The 25,914-nt window shown below is 37.3% G+C and overlaps 1 protein-coding gene across 1 annotated transcript in view; it reads left to right on the forward strand.

The window, feature by feature from the left end:
• Positions 1 to 25,914, forward strand: part of tanc2b (tetratricopeptide repeat, ankyrin repeat and coiled-coil containing 2b) — a 207,613-nt gene that overhangs the window by 93,420 nt on the left and 88,279 nt on the right. The window contains exons 3-4 of the mRNA XM_067369441.1: positions 10,586 to 10,657; positions 14,170 to 14,361. Of these exons, the coding sequence (XP_067225542.1) occupies positions 10,586 to 10,657; positions 14,170 to 14,361 (264 nt within the window). The remainder of the gene's footprint in view (positions 1 to 10,585; positions 10,658 to 14,169; positions 14,362 to 25,914) is intronic.

A 25,914-nucleotide genomic window follows, 5' to 3' on the forward strand; every position in this document is an offset into this window, starting at 1 on the left:
GCTTCAGAAGGCCTTTATTAACCCCCTGGAGCTGTATGGATATCTTTTATGATGGATGGATGCACTTTTTTTGGCTTCAAAATCACGTCCCCCATTCACTACCATTATAAAGCTTGGAAGAGCCAGGATATTTATCATAACTCTGATTGTATTTGTCTGAAAGAAGATAGTCATATACACCTGGGATGGCTTGAGGGTGAGTAAATCATGGGGTAATTTTCATTTTTGGGTGAACTATCTCTTTAAAAATGTGAGGTCATTTTAAGTGTGCACAACATTTTTTAAATGTTTGGGGTCTGTAAGATTTTTTTTTATTGATTTTGAAAGAAGTCTTTTCTGCTCACCAAGGGTGTAATTATTTGATCAAAAACATTAGAATATTATTACAATTTAAAGTAACTGTTTTCAGTATGAATATATTTTAAAATTGAATTTATTCCTATGATCAAAACTGAATTTTCAGCATCAATACATCAAATCATGTCACATGATCCTTCATTAATCATTCTAATATGCTGATTTGCTGCTCAATAAACATTTTATTGTCATCAATGTTGAAAACAGTTGTGCTGCTTCATATATTTTGTGGAAACCATGATTTTTCAATATTCTTTGATGAATAGAAAGTTCAAAAGAAAGTTAGTATCTTTTTTTTTTTTTTAGAAATACCCCTAAACACGACTCTTGCCTTTTCAATATACAGTCTTAGTCCATATATCAGACCCCGTTCACCCTGCCCTGAATGAAGTGGAGCCACATTCAGCCTGTCAGCCCACGTCAGCATCTCTCCTCTCCACCTCCGCGATATTGTCCTCGTCTGCTGGGAGCAGATTGAAAAGCAACTCATTTGTTAAAAGGACTTGTTGCTGGTGCTGACAAGTCCATCACTGTCCTGTCACTGCCAGCATCTTGTCTACCCAGAGTTTAGTAGGTGGCAGATCCAAAACAATCTGTCTGATGGACGAGTCTGATGTGTTAGTTCTGCTATGGTGTTGTGACTTGAGGTGAGCTGGATCTTGGTTAGTCATCTGTTCTGCTAGCCTGCAGAAACCTTCTCTGCAGCTTTCTCTGTAATTGCACAGATGGGCCTCTGACTAGTGTCTGGCTGCTTACACTGTAAAAAATTATTTTCATGATTTGTTATCACAACATTTTTTATTTTCTCAACTTCAACAATTAATGTAATTCAAATAGCATAATATTTTGAGTTTCTGTTGATTAAACCAATCGCCTTTATTGTATTAACTCAAATTTTTAATTTCAATGAACTCAAAATTTTAAGGCAACCATGTAAGTTACTTTTTTAGTTAAAGTTAAACCAACAATTCTTATTTACAGTTTAGGAGTTATTACACTTGGACAGCGTTGGTTGCAAATATTTATAAGCGATTTGGTGCAACCATTTATATTAAAAATATAAGCAATGAAGTTTTTTTAAAATATTAATATGTCCACCAAATCAAAAGCATGTGGTACAACAAACATGCAAAGAAAAAAATAAAATAAATAAACAAACCCTAAATTATGTCGAGAAAGGTTTTTAACTTTAAATATGTATTTATTGTTTCTTTATCATAGAGGCTAATACAGTATTTCACACTGAGCCATATTACTGGTCAGAAGACTCACAAAATCTCACAAACTTTGTAGATGCAAATTACAAAATTATTGCTGTAAATATTGCACATCAGATCTTATTAAGTATTCAGACCCTTTGCTGTGACACTCATATATTTAACTCGGGTGCTGTCCATTTCTTCTGATCATCCTTTAGATTGTTCTACACTTTCATTTGAGTCCAGCTGTGTTTGATTATATCATTGGACTTGATTAAGAAAGCCACACAAATGTAAGACCTTACAGCTCACAGTGCATGTCAGAGCAAATGAGAATCATGAGGTCAAAGGAACTGCCTGAAGAGCTCAGAGACAGAATTGTGGCAAGGCACAGATCAAAAAAAAATTCTGCTGCACTATCGGGGGAGAAGAGCCTTGGTGAGCGAGGTAAAGAAGAACCCAAAGATCACTGTGGCTGAGCTCCAGAGATGCAGTCGGGAGATGGGAGAAAGTTGTAGAAAGTCAACCATCACTGCAGCCCTCCACCAGTCGGGGCTTTATGGCAGAGTGGCCCGACGGAAGCCTCTCCTCAGTGCAAGACACATGAAAGCCCGCCTGAAGGACTCCAAGATGGTGAGAAATAAGATTCTCTGGTCTGATGAGACCAAGATAGAACTTTTTGGCCTTAATTCTAAGCGGTATGTGTGGAGAAAACCAGGCACTGCTCATCACCTGTCCAATACAGTCCCAACAGTGAAGCATGGTGGAGGCAGCATCATGCTGTGGGGGTGTTTTTCAGCTGCAGGGACAGGACGACTGGTTGCAATCGAGGGAAAGATGAATGCGGCCAAGTACAGGGATATCCTGGACGAAAACCTTCTCCAGAGTGCTCAGGACCTCAGACTGGGCCGAAGGTTTACCTTCCAACAAGACAATGACCCTAAGCACACAGCTAAAATAACGGAGTGGCTTCACAGCAACTCCGTGACTGTTCTTGAATGGCCCAGCCAGAGCCCTGACTTAAACCCAATTGAGCATCTCTGGAGAGACCTAAAAATGGCTGTCCACCAACGTTTACCATCCAGCCTGACAGAACTGGAGAGGATCTGCAAGGAGGAATGGCAGAGGATCCCCAAATCCAGGTGTGACAAACTTGTTGCATCTTTCCCAAAAAGACTCGTGGCTGATTTCTGATTGCCTAGTTTTCAGAGTCTAGTGGTTGTTGCAGATAATTTCTAGTGCTAAGTGTGTCAAATAGTAGGGCATATAGCATTTAAGAGCTTTAAAAACATAAAGGAAACTTACCGTTTCACTGTAGAATCTGTTATTGTTTAAATTGAGGAAAAGTGTCTGAATACTTGAAGCACTAATGTATACTTCTACTTCATTTTCTGTAAATGTGCTAGAGATATTATGTGTTAGAGAGGATGACTAATGTGAATGTAGATGTATGTGCTCTTGTCTTAACAGATGTCTGTGTTATTGCTCTATCAGTGATGATTAATTCAAGTGCATCTGTTCACTTTAAAGTGAGGGTACTCAATAACACTTTCTGCTGTTTTACATGTACATACTGTACATACATCTGCACGTACGTCTACACTGAGGTAATATGGACAGGGTTAGTTCACCCCAAAATTTAAATTCTGTCCTCATTTACTCACCCTCATGTTGTTCCAAACCTGTATGAGTTTCTTTCTTTTGCTGAACACAAAAGAAGATGTTTTGAAGAATGTGGGTCTTCTTTTGTGTTCATTTTTTGTGTTAAACAGACAAAAGAAACTCTTACAGGTTTGGAACAACATGAGGGTGAGTAAATGAGAACAGAATTTTAATTTTGGGGTGAACTATCCCTTTAAGCAGAACAACAAAAGTTCATGTGACACTGAAAACTGTGGTAATGGCTGCGGAAAAATAAAAATAAAACAGTTATTTTAAATAGCAATAATATTTCACAATAGTACTATTCTTATTGTATTTTGATCATATAAATGCAGCCTTGGTGAGCAGAAGACACTTCTTTTACTAGTGGTCATAGACAATTAGTTTGAATCAAAATAAAGGAAGCAGAATGAATCAGATTAATTCAAAAAGACTCACATTTCATTAAGTCATGTTTCTTTTTAATAATTTTAAAGCGAAGCATCTGGATATGCAAATTATGCCATCACTCATTGGCTTAGACAGCAGGACATCTTTTGCATATTTAAGTGGAAAAAAATGATAAACTCTGATAAACAGCTGGCTTTACCTCTTTGACTTGACACAGATGAAATTGTTGTTTTGATGAATGACAGATAAAAATTGAAGTCTGTAGTTTTTTAAGTCTGTAGTTTTCCGTGATGCTATAGGCACCTAGCGGAATTACAAAAATACAGCATATTTTCAAACAAACTTTTCTAAATGCTCAAATCATGACTTTTCAGGCCAGCCAATGTGAATGTGCAGTCAGCTTGTGTCTCAAAACACTGACTTTCTATAGCAACCAGAACTTTGCAGAAGCAGCTGCAGTGATGCATTGTCTCTACCAATTGGCGATTGGCTCTTTTATTTAGAAGGCGGGACTTATTCCACCATCTTGCGCTTTGCACTTCTTTCCATTCGTAGTAATATTAGTGCACCATCTTTGAATATCTAAAGTCTTTGGTCCCACACTGATTAAACACCCTCTGGTTCCGCCTGCTATAGTAGCCACACCCCAAACTCTCGCTATAGGTTGAGCTTGACAGTGATTGACGGATTTGAGAAGACTGCTCTCAATGTAGCCTATTGATAGTGTCTGGGAGGCTCAATGTTTACACTTTTGGGGGAGATAAACCCATGAGTGCCATACTAATAGAAGTCTATGAACAATAAACTTGGTTAAGAGAATGTATTTTAACGTAAAAAAAATCTTACATACTTCACCTTTAAGGCTGGTCTAAAATAGATGTGGATGTTAGTTAATGCACATGAAAATGAAGTATCATGACTCTCACCAGGTTATTTTAATCACTGGTCAGGCCCTCAGCTCACAATTTAGTATCTTTGGTGTATTGCATCACTATAAATATATGTTTATTTACATAATCGTTATTGCATAACGGCAGGGAGAATATTGTACTGTAAAACTGCACTATTACAGATGATGCTGATGGCCAGTGGGAAGAAACCGTTCTTGTGCTGGATGTTGTGTTCTGGTGTGGTTTTTTCCCCCTCCTGTCCTCTTCCTCTGTCTGGAGGTGTATAAGTCCTGGAGGGAGGGCAGGAGTGCACCAATTATCCCTTCAGCGGTCCTGACTCTATTGCAGACTTTTTTTATGCCTGATTTAATGGCGAACCAAACCATTCAGTTATAGAGGTGAATAGGACAGACTCATTCCCTAGTCACACTAGCTGCTGTCTGTCTGAAAGTTAGTGATCCACTGACAGACTGGGCAGGACACAGAGAGCTGGATCATTTTGGCGTAAAGTTGTTCAGAGACGATGGTGTTGAATACCGAATCTACAAATAGGTTCCTTGCATAAGAGCCTTGCATTATCATACATGAATATAGCTGCGAGCAAGCAATATATGGAGTCCAAACAGAACAGAAAGAAATGCACTGATGTTACATAACTAACCGACTTACAAAGACAATATAGAACTTGGAATAATATCATATGACAATATGCAGTATAATTCAGACTCTCTGGTTTAAAGAGATAGTTCACCCAAAAGTGATAATTCTGTCATCATTTACTCATCTTCATGTCGTTCCACCTGTATGACTTTCTTTCTTCCACAGAACAAGAAGTCTCTTTTTTTAATTTTATTTTTTATTTTTTTTGGTCCATAAAATGAAAGTCCAGTTGTCTAATGATGTTTTGGGCCCCATTGACTTTAATTAAATGGACAAAAACAGTTCAAATGTTCATTTTTGGCTGAACTATCCTTTTTAGTTGCCATTTGATTAGTGTTTTGCATAGTTATATATATATATATATATATATATATATATATATATATATATATATATATATATATATATATATATATATATATATATATATATATATATATATATATATATATATATATTGGTTTAATGTAAAATACTGGTAAATTAACTGAAAAGTTCACAAGCTTAAACACTATAAACATATATTTTAGTTTCAAACATTCTGCAAGAATTGCATTCAGAATGGTAAGGACAAATATAAATGTAAATCAAACATAATTTCAAGTGGCGTTCATTATAAACAAAATCTAGTATAAACATCAAACCTAAATTAAATAATTTAAAGCGAAACCGAAACTACCGCCACATGCAAATTCACTGTACAAATAAACTCAAGATTATGTACCACTCTCATTCGTCACAAATTCAAATCTGTGTGCTTTGTGGAGTTTTGCCTGCTTGACGTTAATTGCATTAAATTGCATTATAAGTCGCTTTAGAATATAAGTCTTTTTAACTCAACAGTTGTTTAAAAATTACTGTATTGCTTAATTAAAATGAACCCAAAGTATGTTGGAAATGAACATTTATTAATGTTCAATTAATAATTATTAAACAATAAACATTTATTAAATTGCTTATTAATACATTTATATTAATAAACTATTAAACTATTACATTTTTATTAATAAAATATTAAAACTTATTAGTAAACATTCACCTTTTGTCTATTATTGTTGCCTCTAATTGCATCTGGTTTTTAATTTCCCAACTATTTTGGGTTCATTTTAAGCTAGCCATATAGCAATTTTTAAACAATAGTTGGTTTAAATAAAACTACCCAGCAGGTTGGGCAAACATTTAACCCAACCGCTGGGTTTGTCCATTTTCAACCCAACTTGGGTTGTTTTTAACCCAGCATTTTTTAGAGTGTATGTATCCACCTGTTTGTATGATTTCAACCCAACAGCTTAAAAAATGTTGACCGCAACTTCACTTCTTGGACCTCTAATGAAGCTCACTCAGCCGAATCACTGCTGTGGGATAAATGCAAAGATAGATTTATCTCTAATGAATGATACTAACATGTTCAATAGGCATCTCAGTAAGAGACCGAAACCCATCAACCTGAACTCTGAGCATCTGAAAACAATGGGTGGATCATATAACTACAGCAAAGTGATTCTTGATATTCAGCGGGAGTTCATAAGAAACCTTAAACCTCACGATAGTCTGCATCTGTTGAGCAGTAATGATTATGTTAATTTTGCTGATTGTTTATACCGCTGTGATAATTCTTGTCTTATTTCCTTATTAAAATAAATGTATGTCTTCATCACCCTCTCACCTCCCCTGCTCGCTTCTTAATGGAAAATTGATAATTGTGACAGTAAATTCCTGTTTGATGCGCTGTAACAAGACAGCAATTTCCGTAAGAAAATGAGCCGCAAGTAATCTCCAATGTACACATAATGGCTGAAGCTAATTTAGCATTGGATAATCGAAAGTTTGCAGTAGAGATATGTCTGTGAATTTCTGTGGTCTGTGGAGCATTTAGACATCCCTCTGTTGTTGCTTGGTTAAAGCTGAAGTGTGTTATTTCTGTGTCACTAGTGTCAACAAGCAGAAATGCAAAAATAAAGACCAAAAGGGTTTTTTGAAGACTTTGGGAACCTATTATGCAAAATTCACTTTGATAAGGTGTTTGAACACCGATGTGTGTCCGCAGTGTGCGAGGACAACCAATGGTAAAAATCCACTCACTCTTTTTAAAAAAAAATCCAAAGCAGTCTCTTCAAACGAGATGAATCAGATTCCCCCCTGCGATGACTTCATCGTAGCCGGTGACAGTCTGCCCTATTAGCATAGACATAGCCCTGAGTGAGAAGCACAGAGTCCATCATTTCTGTATCCTCGCTGTAGCAGCTGGAGTTGTACAATATCTATGACAAAAAGGCATTACAAGTGTTGTGTTTGGGATGTACCAGTGTACCAAAAAGAGTCTCCATAGACTCCCGCCATCTGAGTCACTGAGGACATTGCGGTTAAATTTAATTTTCGAAGGAAATGTCCCCAAGATAATGGTAAAGTCTCATACTTCTGCGCCAATCATTTTACGCCGGACTGCTTCACAAACAAGGGTCTTTTCAATGTCTCTGGATCACACATTAAAAGCTGAACACCGCTACTGACATTTTCAGTGCATGAGATTGTCCTGTTTTGTTGTTGCCGGTGTTCCGGCAATCTCTCCTACAACTGTATGCTGGAGCATGAGCTCTTGAAGCTCCGCCCTCTTCTTGAAAGGGGGAGGGGAGCACCAGCTCATTTGCATTTAAAGGGACACAGAAAAATGATGCGTTTTTGCTCACCCCCAAAAAGTGCCAATTTTAGCACAATCTGTGGAGCTAAAACTTCACATACACACTCTGGGGACATCAGAGACTCATGGCTCATTTCCATCAAACGGTGCGGTACAGTACAGCACAATTCAGGGCGGTAAACCCTGATCCAGCATGCGTTTCCATCGCCAACAGTACCCATACTTGATAGGAATGGTATGTGTTCGAAAGTAGTGATCGACGTCATTCTCATATGAAGAAAAGGGTTAGGGTTAGGGTTAAAGGGTTAAAGTGACACCATAAACAACAATGAAGGACATACAGCAGATCTTGTTCTTGCTTCTCGGTATATACAATGGAACATTGCTGTGTTCCAACATTGTGTTGCAACGGCATTGTGTTTATTTAAAGTATATATACATTATATATACATTACATTATAACTGTATATTTAAAAAATGGACCATTTAGGTACCAGACTACTGTGCTAGGTACCCCAATGGAAAGGCTCCCAAAAAAAAAATGGAAATATTTGCGTACTGTACTGTACCGTACCGCTTTGTGGAAATGATCCATTATTTTACGTCTTGGAAAAAAGGGGCATAATAACGTAATACTTTCACTTCATTAGGTTTAGACATTGTTGCTTGCTAGGCTTGTTGTGTCACACTTAATACATTTAAGATTAAAGGATGCCATTATGTCAGATCTTCTAATCATGTTAATTCCTCTTGTCTGAGATAATTGCATGTTCCTGTGTTGTTCGGAATTAAGCGATTGCTTGACGATGTGACGTCTTATATGCTTAAAAATGTCTGGTTGAAGTACAGACCCATAATAGAAACTTCTTTTTTTGACCTTTTTTATGTCAGTTTGTCAACTGCCCTCTGAGGGTATTTATATTTACATTTATGCATTTGAAAGATGCTTTTATTTGAAGAAAAGTACACTGTTTTGAAGGCATCAGTTATTTTTAATATCAATTCGATACTATTATAGTTTATAATAATTATATTATCAATTAAAAAAATATATGTCTATATAATTTTTATTTCAGTTTAGTTTTACTTTAAGTTTAAGGTATTTGATTTTATTTAAAGCAACAAAAATACATAGTTCTGTCATGAAACTCTAGATGGCGTAGGCTGATGGGTCTTAACGCAAGCTGATGATAATTATAGCGTTAACTACTGGCACAAGCTGATTGGTCCATGTCACATCTGCAGCCAATGAGCTTGTTGCTGACACATTTAAAAGGCTGGTTACATTCACTATAGAAGTTTGCAGCACGCTTTAGAGTTCATCTAAAACCCTCTACCTTCCCCAGCTTCACCTGTATAGATCTGCTATGGGTTACTGATATGCTATTTGTGCAGCAGCACTATGTCTTACTCGCAGCAGCATATCGGCGTATGTATTGGCAGTAGCAAGTTCCTGTTCTTGCTCTGCAGCAGCAGCAATAATCTACAACAACAGCTATAATCTACAGCAGCAGCATAGCAGATCTATTCCGCTAAGACCAAATACATTAACATTATCATATCCATTACCATGCTAACAATCTTCCAAGAGTAGTCATGATAGAACTTTTTTTTTTTTTTTTTATGGTTTTAGTTTTAGTCTCAGTTAACTATAAAACCCCAGGAAGGCACATATTTTATCAGTTCATAGACAGTAATTTTGCAGGATATTCCAACCCATGATATTGGCATTGCAAGCTCTACTTTATATATATATATATATATATGTTGAAGATTTCCTTTTTTTTTTTACCTGTTTTTTTCATGCTTTATATTATATACAAATTACACTCAGAATTTGAACCTAATACAAAGGATTAAACACACTACTAGACTCTGGGAAACAAGGTTGTTGTTGTTGTTAGCCACACCAGCACTGGCCTACATTACACATGTGTGCCATGGACAGTGCTTGACCCTCAGGCAAGCAATATTCACTTTATCGATTTGGCTGATCTTTCCACCCGCGCTGATGAGCACCGTGTTGAGGTTTTTGTTCTGCTTTGAATCTCATTTTAACATTTTTATTTAATTTCCTCCATTTGTAACTCCTGTAAAGTCTAAGCCACTTAGAGTTTCAAGGAAGATTTGAATAAGCACCGTATCACCTTCTGTTTCATGAGAGCAACAGAACTATTACAAAGACCAACTCAGTGTTTTTGTTACTTGACTTAATATTTGCTCTTAAGAGATCACCTATATGATAAGTTTACTTTGTGCCTCAGATCAAAATCTATAAAGAGGTCTGTTCTGCAGAGATGAATGTAATCCAGACTGGCCTCTCGAGTCCCCCAGGGCCTAAAGTAATTGATCCTACTATCGTTAGCTCCATGCTAATCCATCATTGAACAGCACATTTACAGTAGAGCCACTGTATTCTCCCTCTCTTCTCATACCCACAAAAGTGGAGCAGTCTACAACAGTTTCCCTGCACAATGCTGCACATTCTCCGGAGAGTATTATTTACTGTCATTTAGTGCACACAGGGCTAACTTTAGGGTTTGTTATGGGAAAGAGAAAAAAATGGAAGCTTCCTTCAGTTTCACACTTTGCCACCATAAGGGGCAAGTCACGGTTACGGCGGAAGAGCGTCGAGGGTTTGTGTGCAAGCACTCTTTTAGGGGTTTTGCACACTAAAACCTGGTTACTGGATGCGCAGTTGGTGTATTTGCTGGAACGGACTCAGGCGGGCCCCGATCCTCCTCCTCGTGCTCAATCGCTCTGCTCTTTCTCTCGCACCTCCTCTGCAGATGGCGGGAATGAGGATACCATAGACCTGCAGAGCACCAGCTTGGATCCCCGTCACAACTTCACTGGACAAGGTAAGCTGTGGTTCAGGTACCGTACATATGTTACAACCTATCCTAGTTGCGATGTACAGGGGCACTTCGCACTGCTGAATATTTTTTACTAATATTAACTTAAGGGATAGTTCACCCAAAAAATGACCAAACATCATTTATTCACCCTCATGTTGTTTCGAACCTATATAAGAATTCTTTTCCTCTGTTGAATACAAAAGAAGATATTTTGAAGAGTACGGGTAACCCAATAGTTGATGGATCCCACTAACTTCCATAATAGGAAAAATGTACAATGGCTACCATCAAATGTTTAGTCACCAACATTCTTCAAAATATCTTTTGTGTTCAGCAGAAGACAGAAATTCAAATAGGTTTGGAACAACTTGAGGGTGAATAAATGATAACACATTTTTAATTTTTGGGTGAACTATCCCTTTATTTGAAACACCTCTGACCAGGAGTAACAGTTTAAATGTGAACACTGTTGTACGTTCAATGTTGACACTGATGTATTATGGAATGTGTGTATGAAATTTATATTACAATATGTTTATTACAAGTGTTTGTGGGTCAAATTTACCCACATATGACAGTTAAATACGGAAGCTTGTTTCCGCCACAGAATAAAAAATCAAAAATGGTAATTCAATTTTTTTTTTATCTTTTAGATATTTCAGATTATTTTAGATATTAACTCACAATTCTGACTTTTTTTCTCAGAATTCTGACTTTTTCTCAGAATTGCAAGTTTATATCTCGCATTACTGACTTTGTAACACACAATTGCGAGTTATAAAGTCAGAATTGCGAGATATAAACTTTGAAATTGAGAGAAAAAAGTCATAATTGTGAGACAAATTCGCAATTGCAAGAAACAAGTCAGTTCAAAACTGTCAATCCTGACTTCTTTTCTCTGAATAGTGAGATAAAAGTCAAGTTCTAAAGGAAAAAAGAATTGCTAGTTTACATCACACAATTCTGACTTTATAACTCGCAATTCTGAGAAAAAAAATCAGAATTGCAAGATGTAAACTCACAATTACAAGAAAATAATTCAGAATTATGAGATAAAAAGTCGCAATTACCTTTTTTATTTTTTATTCAGTGGCAGAAACATCCTTCCATAGTTAAATGCAGCTGCACAGACACAAACTAAATTATTTTTTTTATGTATTTTGTTATTTCCTTTTCTCTTGCTAGTTGCTACCCTCTGAGGCTATTCACATTTGCATGTATGCATTTTTTTCTTACAAACCCGATTCCAAAAAAGTTGGGACACTGTACAAATTGTGAATAAAAACAGAATGCAATCTTTTATTCAGAATACAACATAGATGACATATCAAATGTTTAAACTGAGAAAATGTATCATTTTTAGGGAAAAATAAGTTGATTTTAAATTTCATTGCATCAACACATCTCAAAAAAGTTGGGACAAGGCCATGTTTACCACTGTGTGGCATCCCCTCTTCTTTTTATAACAGTCTGCAAACGTCTGGGGACTGAGGAGACAAGTTGCTCAAGTTTAGGAATAGGAATGTTGTCCCATTCTTGTCTAATACAGGCTTCTAGTTGCTCAACTGTCTTAGGTCTTCTCTGTCGCATCTTCCTCTTTATGATGCACCAAATGTTTTCTGGATGGGAGCATATGTTGTTCTAGAACTTGGATATACCTTTCAGCATTGATGGTGCTTTTCCAGATGTGTAAGCTGCCCATGCCACACACACTCATGCAACCCCATACCATCAGAGATGCAGGCTTCTGAACTGAGCGCTGATAACAACTCGGGTTTTCTTTGTCCTCTTTAGTCTGGATGACATGGCGTCCCAGTTTTCCAAAAAGAACTTAAAATTTTGATTCGTCTGACCACAGAACAGTTTTCCACTTTTTCACAGTCCATTTTAAATGAGCCTTGGCCCAGAGAAAACGCCTGCGCTTCTGGATCATGTTTAGATATGGCTTCTTTTTTGACCTATAGAGTTTTAGCCGGCTACAGCGAACGGCACGGTGGATTGTGTTCACCAACAATGTTTTCTGGAAGTATTCCTGAGCCCATGTTGTGATTTCCATTACATTAGCATTTCTGTATGTGATGCAGTGCCGTCTAAGGGCCCGAAGATCACGGGATCCAGTATGGTTTTCCAGCCTTGACCCTTACGCACAGAGATTGTTCCAGATTCTCTGAATCTTTGGATGATATTATGCACTGTAGATGATGATAACTTCAAACTCTTTGCATTTTTTCTCTGAGAAACTCCTTTCTGAGATTGCTCCACTATTTTTCTCCGCAGCATTGGGGGAATTGGTGATGCTCTGCCCATCTTGACTTCTGAGAGACACTGCCACTCTGAGAGGCTCTTTTTATACCCAATCATGTTTCCAATTGACCTAATAAGTTGCAAATTGGTCCTCCAGCTGTTCCTTATATGTACATTTAACTTTTCCAGCCTCTTATTGCTACCTGTCCCAACTTTTTTGGAATGTGTAGCTCTCATGAAATCCAAAATGAGCCAATATTTGGCATGACATTTCAAAATGTCTCACTTTCAACTTTTTTGGAATCGGGTTTGTACATTTATGCATTGCAACATACTAAAGTTCTTTGATCCAAATATTTCATGGTTAAAGGCATTATTTTATGTTACATTATTCTTATTTACCATCTGAGGGCTTTTAAATACAGTAAATGCATTTACATGTATGCATAGCGATGTAAAGAGGCACAAAATTACAACTTGCACACTGCAAAATTTGTGTGTGTTGCACCATTAAACTCTAAGTATAAACAAATTATTTACAGAAGCCTCCGATCCAGGAGTAATTGGAATAAAACAGCAGATTGATAAAATTGCATCAATAAGCTCATGTTTTACCTGACAAACTTCAATACTGTAGAATAGACATATATGATGATGCTGACGTTTACACTCGCAACTCATCAACACAAACCCGATCTACTGCACCTCTGTGTGCCTCTGCAATCTCTTCTAGCAATCCGATTAAAAAATGGTGCCTTGACATGTCGTTGTTGATGCCAGAATGCACTTGGTTCGTCATTACATGATGGAGAATGATTTGAAAGCTGCTGTAGAGGGTAAAATACTTTTTGGATGCATTTTGCCCCACAGGAATACTATAATGGCTTGCAACAGGGTCAAAGGAGCACGGCTTCCATTGCTAATAACATTCAGATATAGCCTTGATAAAAAAGATAAAACATTTTAATATTCTGGAAGATCCAGATGCTTTTTTGGACCAGATGATGTAGTTACACCATGCTAATCAGCTAAACCCCTTGGTTTGGACCTACAATATTTTGCTGCTCTACTCAGTTATTATAATTAACTTTATAAAGCATACTGTATCATATTTTATACATACATTTCTAAGGCCTCTAAAATAATCAACATGATCAAAACTTGATCTTAAGACATTCTGTGACAACTGATATCTACAGTGTATGCATTTATTTTGCCACGTCCGATTAATTACATACTTTCTTCATCTCATGTGTCCTTCAATCCTGTAGGTGGCAGTATAGACAGTGACTGTGCCTTTGAGGGGGACTATGCTGTGCCACCACTTTCCATGGCTGAGGGGCTGCAGCACATCCGTATCATGGAGGGAGTGTCCCGATCTCTGCCATCATCGCCTCTGCTCACTCACCAGACCTCCAGCTCAAGACTGCCTTCTGTGAGGAAGGTCTTCGGCATGGCCACAGGTACCAAACTCTCTCACAGTCATGATACCACAATTCCTAATGCCAGCATAGAGGCATACTTAGGTGATACAATCACATATCTGAAATGTTCAGGAACTTTTCAATTTTAGTACCATCATGCAAAGGAATGGATGCTGTTTTATATTGACACTGAGGCAGTATATAAGAGTTTAAACATTATTTTATTTTATTTTTAATTTTATTAACTCTTTCACATTTCCAAGGTTCTCAGAAATGGAAGTTGTCATAGGTGATCTTCTATAGTGGTGAACTGAAACTACAACAAATATAATTTTGCGCTTCCATTTGCTTCAATTAAAAAACAAACAAACAAACAAAAACAATCCACAATTGCATTTCTATGACTTTCCAAAAGAGGAAAAATATATTGAGAGATTGATGGTGTTGGTCAGAAGAGGGAAAATGTATTAGATGATGAATTAGAAACCCTCACATCAGTGTTAACTACAACCCCATTTCCAGAAAAGTTGGGACATTTTGTAAAATTCAATAAAATAACGAATCTGTGATTTGTTAATTCTCTTGAATGTATATTTAACTGACAAAAGTACTAAGAAAAGATTTACAGTGTCTTCACTGACCAACTTAATTGCATCTTGTAAATATGAACAAATTTTGATTTTGATGGCTTCAACATACTCCAAAAAAGTTGGGACAGAGGCATGTTTACCACTGTGTCACATCACCTTTCCTTTTAATTACACTTTTTAGTCATTTGGGAATTGAGGATACTAATTGTTGCAGTTTTGCAAGTGGAATCTTTCCTCATACATGACAGCAGCTCAACCGTTCGCGGTCGTATTATCTGATTCTCCTTTTCGTGATGGGCCATACATTATCAGTAGAGACAGATTGGGACTGCAGGTGTAGAATGTCTACTAAACCACTCTTTTGTTGCACGTGAGGCCTGAAATTGTCTTTTTCTAATAACTATGGACTTCCCAGAAAAGATGTAATTTTGATGGCAACAAACAATCCTAGTATACACCTCCATGTATCTTCACACATTTGCAAGTAACCCATGCCGTTTGCACTGATGAACCTCCATACCATGACTGATGTTTGCTTTTGCACCTGTCGCTGATGAAAGTCTTTGGGACTGAAAACTTGATGTCTGTTTTTCTCAAAAACCATCTGAAATATGGACTCATCTGACCACAGCAGACTTTCCACTGTCTTTTGGACGATCTGAGATAAACTCTGGCCCAGAGAACTTGGCGGCTTGCATTTGGCACAAAGTGGAGAGCCATGACCCATCTTTGCTTGCAAAGTTTACCTGCTTATTGTGGACTGATTCAATACAGTTTAACTTGGATATTCTATAATTTTTTAACTTTTTTTTTTTTGTATCTGTCCCAACAAATTAAGCTGGTCAGTGAAAACATTGGAAAGCTTTTCTTTGTACTTTTGTCAGTTAAAGGTACAATATGTAATAATTTTGTCCACTAGAGGTCGCTAGAAGCCTATTCAAAACAAAGGTGTAGCTTGATGACGGCAAGTTTTAGAGCGGAATCTTAGGACATGTGGTCTCCACCTCAATGGACGAGGCAAAAGAATAGGGATTGGAGTCGGGAAGAAATCATGTTCATGGATGCGATTATTAACGTTACTGTAGTATGAAGCAGAGCAGGACCGAGTGTTGTGGAGCTAAACAAGGAGCTGGAGCGATTGCGCAACACAAAACTTTATTATGACACAGGCGCCGCTACCGCTTTTCCGGTTATGAGTATGAAGTAACGCAGCTCTGTTTATCATATTAGATACATTTGAGAGTGTTGAAAATGATGTTATAACGTTATTCTGTGCGTTTACTCGGTGGCTGCTGTGAGACACTGTTACACACTGCAGTAAGATAGATCGAATATCATATTAAATACTGGATGTCTTGTGTTGATAAATGGCATACAATTAATTTTAAAACATATTGTATGATGGAGAAAATTATGTATTACTGTTAATAAAAATAAAGCTGCACCTGATTATGCTATGTTAGCTACTTGACAAAATAGTGTTTTTCAGGCATGGTAAAGCATGGTACTCGCAAAAAATCAAGAAAATTTGATTTAAACAATAAGACTAAACATGTTGAGCTATATAACATATCTGTTTTCTGTCCATAAATATATGAAAACAGTTGTTCCCTTGTCTATTAAAACGTGTAATATATTAAAGCGTCTTTGGTGTTTCCATGGTTTCTACAAAATAAAACCGGAAACCGAGGGTAACACGGGTATGACGACATTGACAGGCGACTCCTCACACTTCCCGGAGCCTTGGTTAAAATTGCAATTTTCTCACGATTTACAAATAGTTGGAAACATTTGGGATATTGTAAGTACTCAAGTGAACAAAATTATATAACACTGGCCTAGTGGCTTTTGGATATTTTACATATTGTACCTTTAACAAATGACAGATTCTTGATTTTTTTGCATTTTACAAAATGTCCCAGCTTTTCTGGAAATAGGGTTGCAGTTTTCTGTAATTTAATGCCAACGTTATATAACACAAAGTATAGTGTTATAAATAAATGTATGTTAAATATACAACTGCTAGATTTAACTGTGGAAATGCATCATCACAATCTGTGAAAAGGTCCTGAAAAATATGTGAAACCTATCAAACTTCTTTTTATGAATTTCTTTATTTGAAAAGACTTACATTTGTGCTATATTTGTTTAAAATGTTGTTATATAAATCATTTTTAAATGTGCGCTTTGGGTAATTTTAGGGCCACTGTATTTGCTGTTGGATGTGTCCACTAGGGTGTGCCAGCCACATATTCCTGCTGAAGCTTGAACTGACTCATGTTAGAGCAGCAGAATGCCATTTTAATGATTTTGTGTATTTTGTGTTTGTTTGCAATCATTTATCAAATATGAAAGTGTCTGAATGTTGGTTTAGAAAAAAAAAAAAAAAAAAAAAAAAAAGAAGATAAATGACTATATTCTTATCAAGAAGAGCATGTCCTTGCACTTTCATCTGTTGTGAAATCAAGTGCATTGTGGGAGTTTAACTGAAAAGGACAGCGGTGTATATGAGTCACTCAATGGTTCTGTTATTGCTCTTTGTGATGTTAATGTCTCTTACTGCTCTGATTTAAGGTTCACTTTCATCCAGATTGGATGATTCGTTTCAGAGTTTGGACTTTGTGCTTTATAGTTTACAGAAAACAAAATGGCAGCAGCGTCATTTGTATAAGAAGGGGGGAAGGGAGATTGATAATGCTCTCACACCCACAGATACTTAATATCAGACAGTAACATATTCTAATACTCTTAACAATTTAATTCCAGAAAGCAACCTAAAAGATGAATGGTTAGAGAGTCATCTAATTCTTGTTTAGGAGCCTCAGAAAAGTGGTTTTACCCATTTGGTGGTCTTCTACATTCGCTCCCAGCATTAATTGCAGTGTGTTTTTTGCTGGCTGATTTGTAATTCTCCAGTGTAAGCAGTGTTGCAGAGCGTCTCATCTCTCCTAATGAAAGTCAGGCCTCTTTGTGAGCGCCGTTTCATCCCGTTTTTTTATGCATTTTCTGCATATTCATGAAAACCTAATCAGGTTCTTTTGCATTTAAGAACCGTCCTGTTGTTATGGAGAGAACATACCATGAACTGAGATTTAGACAGTAAAGACTGATGAAAGAAAATCATGTCCTGTGTGATGTGAATTATATACATATATATTATAAAGGATAGATTTTTTTAGAACATATATGCACAGTTTCATTTCACCCAAATGGCACAAAGACTTTTTGAATGGAAGATTACTATTTTTATTACTTTTAGAAAATGTTTCATATTTCAAATAGATGTATAGAAAGCTTTCCTCATAGACAACATGCTCTGCTAAGGGAACTGTAACCTTTTTTTCCTTGGCAATAATGGTAAATGGAAATATTTAATTAATTTCCATTTTTGTAGACAGTCAAGGTATGTGTCTGTGAAACTTCCCCCTATATTGCTGTCACAAACTGCTCCGAGACTTGGGTTAGGAGATCCAAACACAGCTTTATTGAGGGTAATCCATAAAACAGACATAAGGTCAAAACCACAGGGCAAAACAATCCAGATAATAAAAAAGTTCAAGGCACAAGCAAACAGGGAAATCCAGGGAAAATAAGCAGAAGCAACACAATCTCCTAGTACTGCAAATCTATTTCTCAAGTTTATGTTTGTATTTGGTGTGCTATTTATATGCTGAAATTACTTTTTTGCGTGCATATGATAGGCAATGGCTAGGATTAGTGGTGTGGGGTAGGGGCGTATTATGTGTACGGCAAAAGTGCGTATCATTTGCATGTAAACAAATTGCGTATCTTATGCACTCAAAAAGTGCATATTATATGCACGTCAAACACATGTATCATATGCACACCAGTGGTAATTTCTGCGTATAAATAGCACACAAAATAGAAACAGAAAATTGTGCTAATGATACACACTTTCATGAGATTGGGCCAGAACCAGGAGTAATGCTCAGAAATGCAGTGTAACATATACAAGACTTCGCAAAGAGTGAGAGAAAACACAGGGCTTATATACAGACACACTAATGACACACAAGTGGATGCAGTCACATGATAATGAGTCCAAAGGTTTATGGGAAATGTAGTTTATAATGGAATGGCAAAGGACTTGGAAGGAGTGCCCTCTGGTGGCTATCATAGGCACTCCTGCTGGCAGACGTGACAAATTGCATTATATACATACAATTTTCAGGCAGTGTTTTTTGCTGTGTTAGCAGTGTATACATCTTAGGTAAGAAGCATGAGGCAGTAACAAAGAGGCGATACATTTATGCAAATGTTTGTAGCATGAAATCTGATGTGGTGTTCAGGTAGCTATAAACATGTCAATTTAACTAACTGTATTAACTTACCTAGCAAGACTGCTCTGTCCTAAAAGAAAAAAAAAAGATGCATAGAGTAAGGCAGTTTACTGTTATGTCAGCTATAGCAACTCATGCCAGAGAATGCAATACAATATTAGCAACACAGCATCACTGGGAAAACATGCCTACCTACAGTAAATGTCTGCAAAAGTCCAAAAAAACTTGCTTCCATATGTGGCTTTTTTGATGTAGTAAACCTGCTCGGTAACTCACCTTGTACAGCAATGTGAAGCAGAGCGCTTGGTTACAAGTCTCATGCAACACGAGACATGATAAAAGAGCTCAAAGACTTACAGCAAGTTAAAATGCCATGCTTGCTTCAGCAAATGCATTTTTTCCCCCTCACGTTTGCTTTTAACACAGTCGGTTAGGTTTAGTGTAGATGGTAAGTTATTTTCGAACACTAAAGAGCATTAAACTATTCGTGCCACTTACCTGACATTTCATTTCTGAACCGCCAACATAATGAAACAGAACACACTTTTTTAATGCCACTCACTGGACATTTCACTTGGAAAGTGTTGCGAAACATGCAGAACAACATATTTTGATATATACATGACACGTTTTTCCAATAAACCTGGGTTGAAAACTTTTCTATGCCTTTTTTTTTTTTTTTTCTCAGTGTATGGTATCAATAAAAGTGGCAAAAGGACATGGTAAAGTGTCCTTCCTCTTTGCTTTCCTCTCTCTTTCTTTTGTTCTCCTTCTTTATCTCCCTCATTCCATTTGTCTGTGATTACCTAGTGGTGAATGGAAGGAGAAAATGGCAGATTGTATCCATCTCTTCAGATTTGAACAAAGCCCAGCAAGAGAGCAGTGACCTTTTTAACAGATCAATCACATCCTGATTTAAGCGTCCCAGGGCGAGGCGGGGGGTCCGATGCGGCCCCTCCTCCATCAGTTCAGCCTCAGTGAGTAGTGAAGGTGTGCAGACGCCTCCCCTGAAGAACCACTAGTTCTTGATTGAAAATGCCACAAGGCCTTTGTTTTCGCAGATTGAATTCTGTTTCTCTCAGGTGCATTGCTGCAACGTCAGTTAACTTCTGTCGACACTTGCAGGGAGGCACTTAATTCACCTCTGTGTGCAACAAAATCAGATATATAGCACCCCTATGTAGCTTAGCTGATTTATTGGGATTTCATAAGGCTGTTTGTGTCATCTTTTGAGACTGCTTTGTCATTTCTTACTGCTGTAGCCCAGTGGTAAGGAAGTTGTGATAAGGGCCGGTGAGCATTTGAGACACAACTTGTTGATTCCTCAAAGTGCACTTACACTAAGATTACTAACATAGGGAACAGGATATGATGTCACACTTTGATATAGCCTTTATAAACCATAAAGAGCAAATAATACGTAAAAAAATGTGATAATATACCATTTACTCCAATATCCCACAATGCTGTAACATGCAATTTGATTTAATTCATTTCCAGTTCGATTTGATCTGATTTGATTCTGACTCAATTTGTAGAAAATTCTCTCACTGCTAATGCAATAAATTATTCAGGACAGTGTTTCAGACAGATTCAAATGGATAACCCATCTTTTTCAGTTCATAAGATTTGCTGTATTTTCACTGAAATGTATCAGCCCATCAGAGTTGTAAAGAATTGAACTGCCCTTATCACAATGTATTTTTTGATTCACTGAAAAGAATCAGCTCATTAAAGCCATCAAGAATCGAACTGCACTTTTCGCAGTGAATGTTTTTGATTCACTGAAAAAAATCAGCTCATAAGAGTCGTCAAGAATTGGAATGCCCTTGTCACAATGTATGTTTTTGAATCACTGAACTGAATCAGCTCATAAGAGTCACCAAGAATCGAACTGCAATTTTCGCAGTGAATGTTTTTGATTCACTGGAAAAAAATCAGCTCATAAGAGTCGTCAAAGAATCAAACTGCAGAGATCTCACTGTATGTTTTTGATTCACTGAAAAGAATCAGCATATTAGAGTCATTTGCTCGTGAATCGTGATTCATTGTATGTTTGTTTTTATTACATCACATTCAATACAGGCGGTATTGAATTCACAACTCTATTAGCATATTCTGCTAAAATATGAATATACACATTTATTTTCCTAACTATGCATGATCATTCGGTCAGTTGCATTTTATTATTGACATGAAGGATTGTTTTTATTTTCCCAGCTTTGTGAACCATCACATCAGATCTTTGACCCTTTTGAGAATCACTGCTCCACCAGTGTTGTGGATTTCCCTGATTGAATCACAGGATTCACTCCTCTGACGTTCAAGCCTCATGTCACCAGTTCCAAACCCAAATTAACTACCATAATCAATAGCTTTACTGCTATCCCTATAGATCGATATAGAAAGAGGGGAAATTACATTTTCCCTCAATGCCCATTAATTGGCTTGATGAAATTTCACCTTCTCCTCCGCTGTCGATCTGCTTCCACTTTCCTTCTCAATCCATACCACAATTACAATGCATGATTAGCCTTTTTTTCTATTCTCAGTAACTTCTTGAGTACAACCAGTTCCTCTCTGCATCCACGAAGAAGGACTGTACCAAAAAGACTACAAACCTGGTACTGAGATCCATCTCAGGTGGTTTGATCACAAGTGGTCGGGTGAGACACGTTGCAGTTTACACCTCATGGTAACATGTGTCTCCTGTGGCCAAGAACAAACCTGACCTATTACAAAAAAAAGAACGTGATGTTTCTAGCATAATTCTCATGTATTTTAGTGTGATATTGATATTAAGTGCTTTACAAGATCTGTGTTACTGCATATAGAGTGGTGCAGGTATGAAGCGAGTTAGCATTTTAGCACTTCCGGTTCCATCGTCCCAAAGTCAGTGGGTTTTTGCATAGGATTTTGATTAAATGGCTTAAATAAGGTTTGTGGTGAACGAGCTCAACACACTTTCACATTTTATTATATAACATAAAACACATCAATATTACCAAACCTGTGATTTGTTTTTTTTTTTTACAAAGTGATGACATACCTGCACCACTCTATATGCAGTAGCAAAATATCTAGAGTGGATACGGAAAATATTCAGACCCCCTTAAATTTTTCACTCTTTGTTATATTGCAGCCATTTGCTAAAATCATTTAAGTTCATTTTTTTCCTCATTAATGTACACACAGCACCCAATATTGACAGAAAAACAGAGAATTGTTGATATTTTTGCAGATTTATTAAAAAAGAAAAACTGAAATATCACATGGTCCTAAGTATTCAGACGCTTTGCTGTGACACTCATATATTTAACTCCGGTGCTGTCCATTTCTTCTGATCATCCTTGAGATGGTTCTACACCTTCATTTGAGTCCAGCTGTGTTTGATTATACTGATTGGACTTGATTAGGAAAGCCACACACCTGCCTATATAAGACCTTAAAGCTCACAGTGCATGTCAGAGCAAATGAGAATCATGAGGTCAAAGGAACTGCCTGAAGAGCTCAGAGACAGAATTGTGGCAAGGCACAGATCTGGCCAAGGTTACAAAAAAAGGTTTGCTGCACTTAAGGTTCCTAAGAGCACAGTGGCCTCCATAATCCTTTAATGGAAGACGTTTGGGACGACCAGAACCCTTCCTAGAGCTGGCCGTCCGGCCAAACTGAGCTATCGGGGGAGAAGAGCCTTGGTGAGCGAGGTAAAGAAGAACCCAAAGATCACTGTGGCTGAGGTCCAGAGATGCAGTCGGGAGATGGGAGAAAGTTGTAGAAAGTCAACCATCACTGCAGCCCTCCACCAATCGGGGCTTTATGGCAGAGTGGCCCGACGGAAGCCTCTCCTCAGTGCAAGACACATGAAAGCCCACCTGAAGGACTCCAAGATGGTGAGAAATAAGATTCTCTGGTCTGATGAGACCAAGATAGAACATTTTGGCCTTAATTCTAAGCGGTATGTGTGGAGAAAACCAGGCACTGCTCATCACCTGTCCAATACAGTCCCAACAGTGAAGTATGGTGGTGGCAGCATCATGCTGTGGGGGTGTTTTTCAGCTGCAGGGACAGGACGACTGGTTGCAATCGAGGGAAAGATGAATGCGGCCAAGTACAGGGATATCCTGGATGAAAACCTTCTCCAGAGTGCTCAGGACCTCAGACTGGGCTGAAGATTTACCTTCCAACAAGACAATGACCCTAAGCACACAGCTAAAATAACAGAGTGGCTTCACAACAACTCTGTGACTGTTCTTGAATGGCCCAGCCAGAGCCCTGACTTAAACCCAATTGAGCATCTCTGGAGAGACCTAAAAATGGTTGTCCAACAACGTTTACCATCCAGCCTGACAGAACTGGAGAGGATCTGCAAGGAGGAATGGCAGAGGATCCCCAAATTCAGGTGTGACAAACTTGTTGCATCTTTCCCAAAAAGACTCGTGGCTGTATTAGATCAAAAGGGTGCTTCTACTAAATACTGAGCAAAGGGTCTGAATACTTAGGACCATGTGATATTTAAGTTTTTCTTTTTTAATAAATCTGCAAAAATGTCAACAATTCTGTGTTTTTCTGTCAATATGGGGTGCTGTGTGTACATTAATGAGGAAAAAAATGAACTTAAATGATTTTAGCAAATGGCTGCAATATAACAAATTTAAGGGGGTCTGAATACTTTCCGTACCCACTGTATATATAATAAATCTATAATATAATAAATATCACCATTCTTCCCCCATGTCGATTAATCACATTGCATTAAGACAATTGTTTTGTACTACAGATTTCTGAAATGTTTAAATATGTAAATGAGTCAGTGTAATTAAAAATGCAATAGTTTTGCATACATTTAACATTGGATATAGATTATTTTGTTGACACATTAGAGTTAAATCCCCTTTGTAAAACACCTTTTGGATATATTTTAATTTACGCATCACTCCATAAATCAGAAAATACTGTCAACAGCCAGAAAATAATGTTAAAAAAAGTGTTAAATGAATATCATATATAAAACTGTAAGGGCGGCCTTAACAGATATGTATTATAATTGAAATCTACAGACACAAATAGATAATGTGTAATAAAATAAACACAAATGTGTATTTTGGATGTTTTCTTTACACTAGTCTGAAATAAGAAGCAATATAACCCAAAATCTCAAAACTGACTCAATGCCTGAAAAAGCAATTTTTGTCTTGCCTTAAAACCAGAAGTAAACATGGTCACAGTTCAGAGATGAGGTCAGAAAAGGATAACTTGAAAGCTTGTCTTGTCTCACTTCATCTCCTTTGGCTTCTTCAAATCGCTTCCCAATTACAAGCCCATCCCCCAGCTCCCAGCCATCCAGATCCTCCCACAGCAGTCATTTGTTCAGCTAAATGGAAATGTGACATTTACGGCTGGAATTCTGCTCAGGTGAAGAGAAATGGAGTGAGGATGAGTCCAAATGATAAAAAGATGACAGTTAAAAGAGGAAGAGTCATAAAAGGAGAAAAGCGTAGGGATTGATGACGTGGTTTCCACTCAGAAGGAAGGAGCAGCATTGTTACTGCCTTTAGATAGAATGTTATTATACATTCTTAGAAATAAATGCTCCAAAAGGGGTTTTTCACAGCAGTGCCATAGAAGAACCACCATTTTGGGTTCCCCTGTAATCAAAGTCCTCTGAAGGCATATTTATTAAATCCCAACGTGAACAGACACAATGCAAACAAAGACTTGGTTTGACTTGATACATGAACTAGACTTGAGCATAAACATGATACAAAACTCACCATCAGCGGTTACAGGAAACAATACTAGACAAGAGACAATGGAAAGTTTATGACCAACAAGGCACACCTGAGAACAATCAAACAATGAACCAATGACAAAACATAACTACACTCTTAAATAAAGGTTCTTTAATGGTATCGATGGTTCCATGAAGAACTTTTAACATCCATGGAACCTTTCCATAACATTCTTTATAGTGGTAAAAGGTTCTTTAGATTTTTAAAAATGTTCTTCACACTGGTTCTGTAAAGAACCGTTAAGTAAAAAGTTCTTTGGGGAGACAAAAAATGGTTCTTCTGTGGCATCACTTCAAAAACCCTCTTTTGGAACCTTTATTTTTAAATATAAAGAAACACATGACCTGAACAACCAATCAGAACATGACACATACACAGGGGAGCACATGGAAGGCTAACATGAGGAACAAGGGAAGCACATGACAAACAGAAAGTAAGAAAAAAAAACAAAAAAAACAATGTGACATCCCCAAAGAACCTTTTAGTGCAAAGTTTTCAAAAGAGCCATGTTTTTCTTATTGTGAAGAACATTTTAATAATCTAAATCTGTGTTTCAGAAATGGTGGGTCACAAAACCGGCATGCAAGAAAGTTGTTGAGTCTTCTGTCAAACACAGTTTATGTAAAGCGTGTCTGATAAACATGCAATGTCATAGTTACGTTGCAATGAAATTACCATGGTCCCATGGTTTTGGCAACATGGGAAAATGTGGGACTTATATGGCCAAACCAGTTGAGAACCAATGATCTAAAGAACCTGTTTTCACTATAAAGAACATTTTGTTGAATGGAAAAGTTCCATTGATCCTAAAGATACATCGTGGAACCATCAATGCCAGTAAGGAATCTTTATTTTTAAGAGTGTTGGATGCTAAAGGTTTTTAATGGAACCATCAATACCAGTTAAGAACCT

The sequence above is a fragment of the Chanodichthys erythropterus genome, chromosome 19 (assembly GCF_024489055.1).
Source record: "Chanodichthys erythropterus isolate Z2021 chromosome 19, ASM2448905v1, whole genome shotgun sequence".
Taxonomy (NCBI): Eukaryota; Metazoa; Chordata; class Actinopteri; order Cypriniformes; family Xenocyprididae; genus Chanodichthys; species Chanodichthys erythropterus.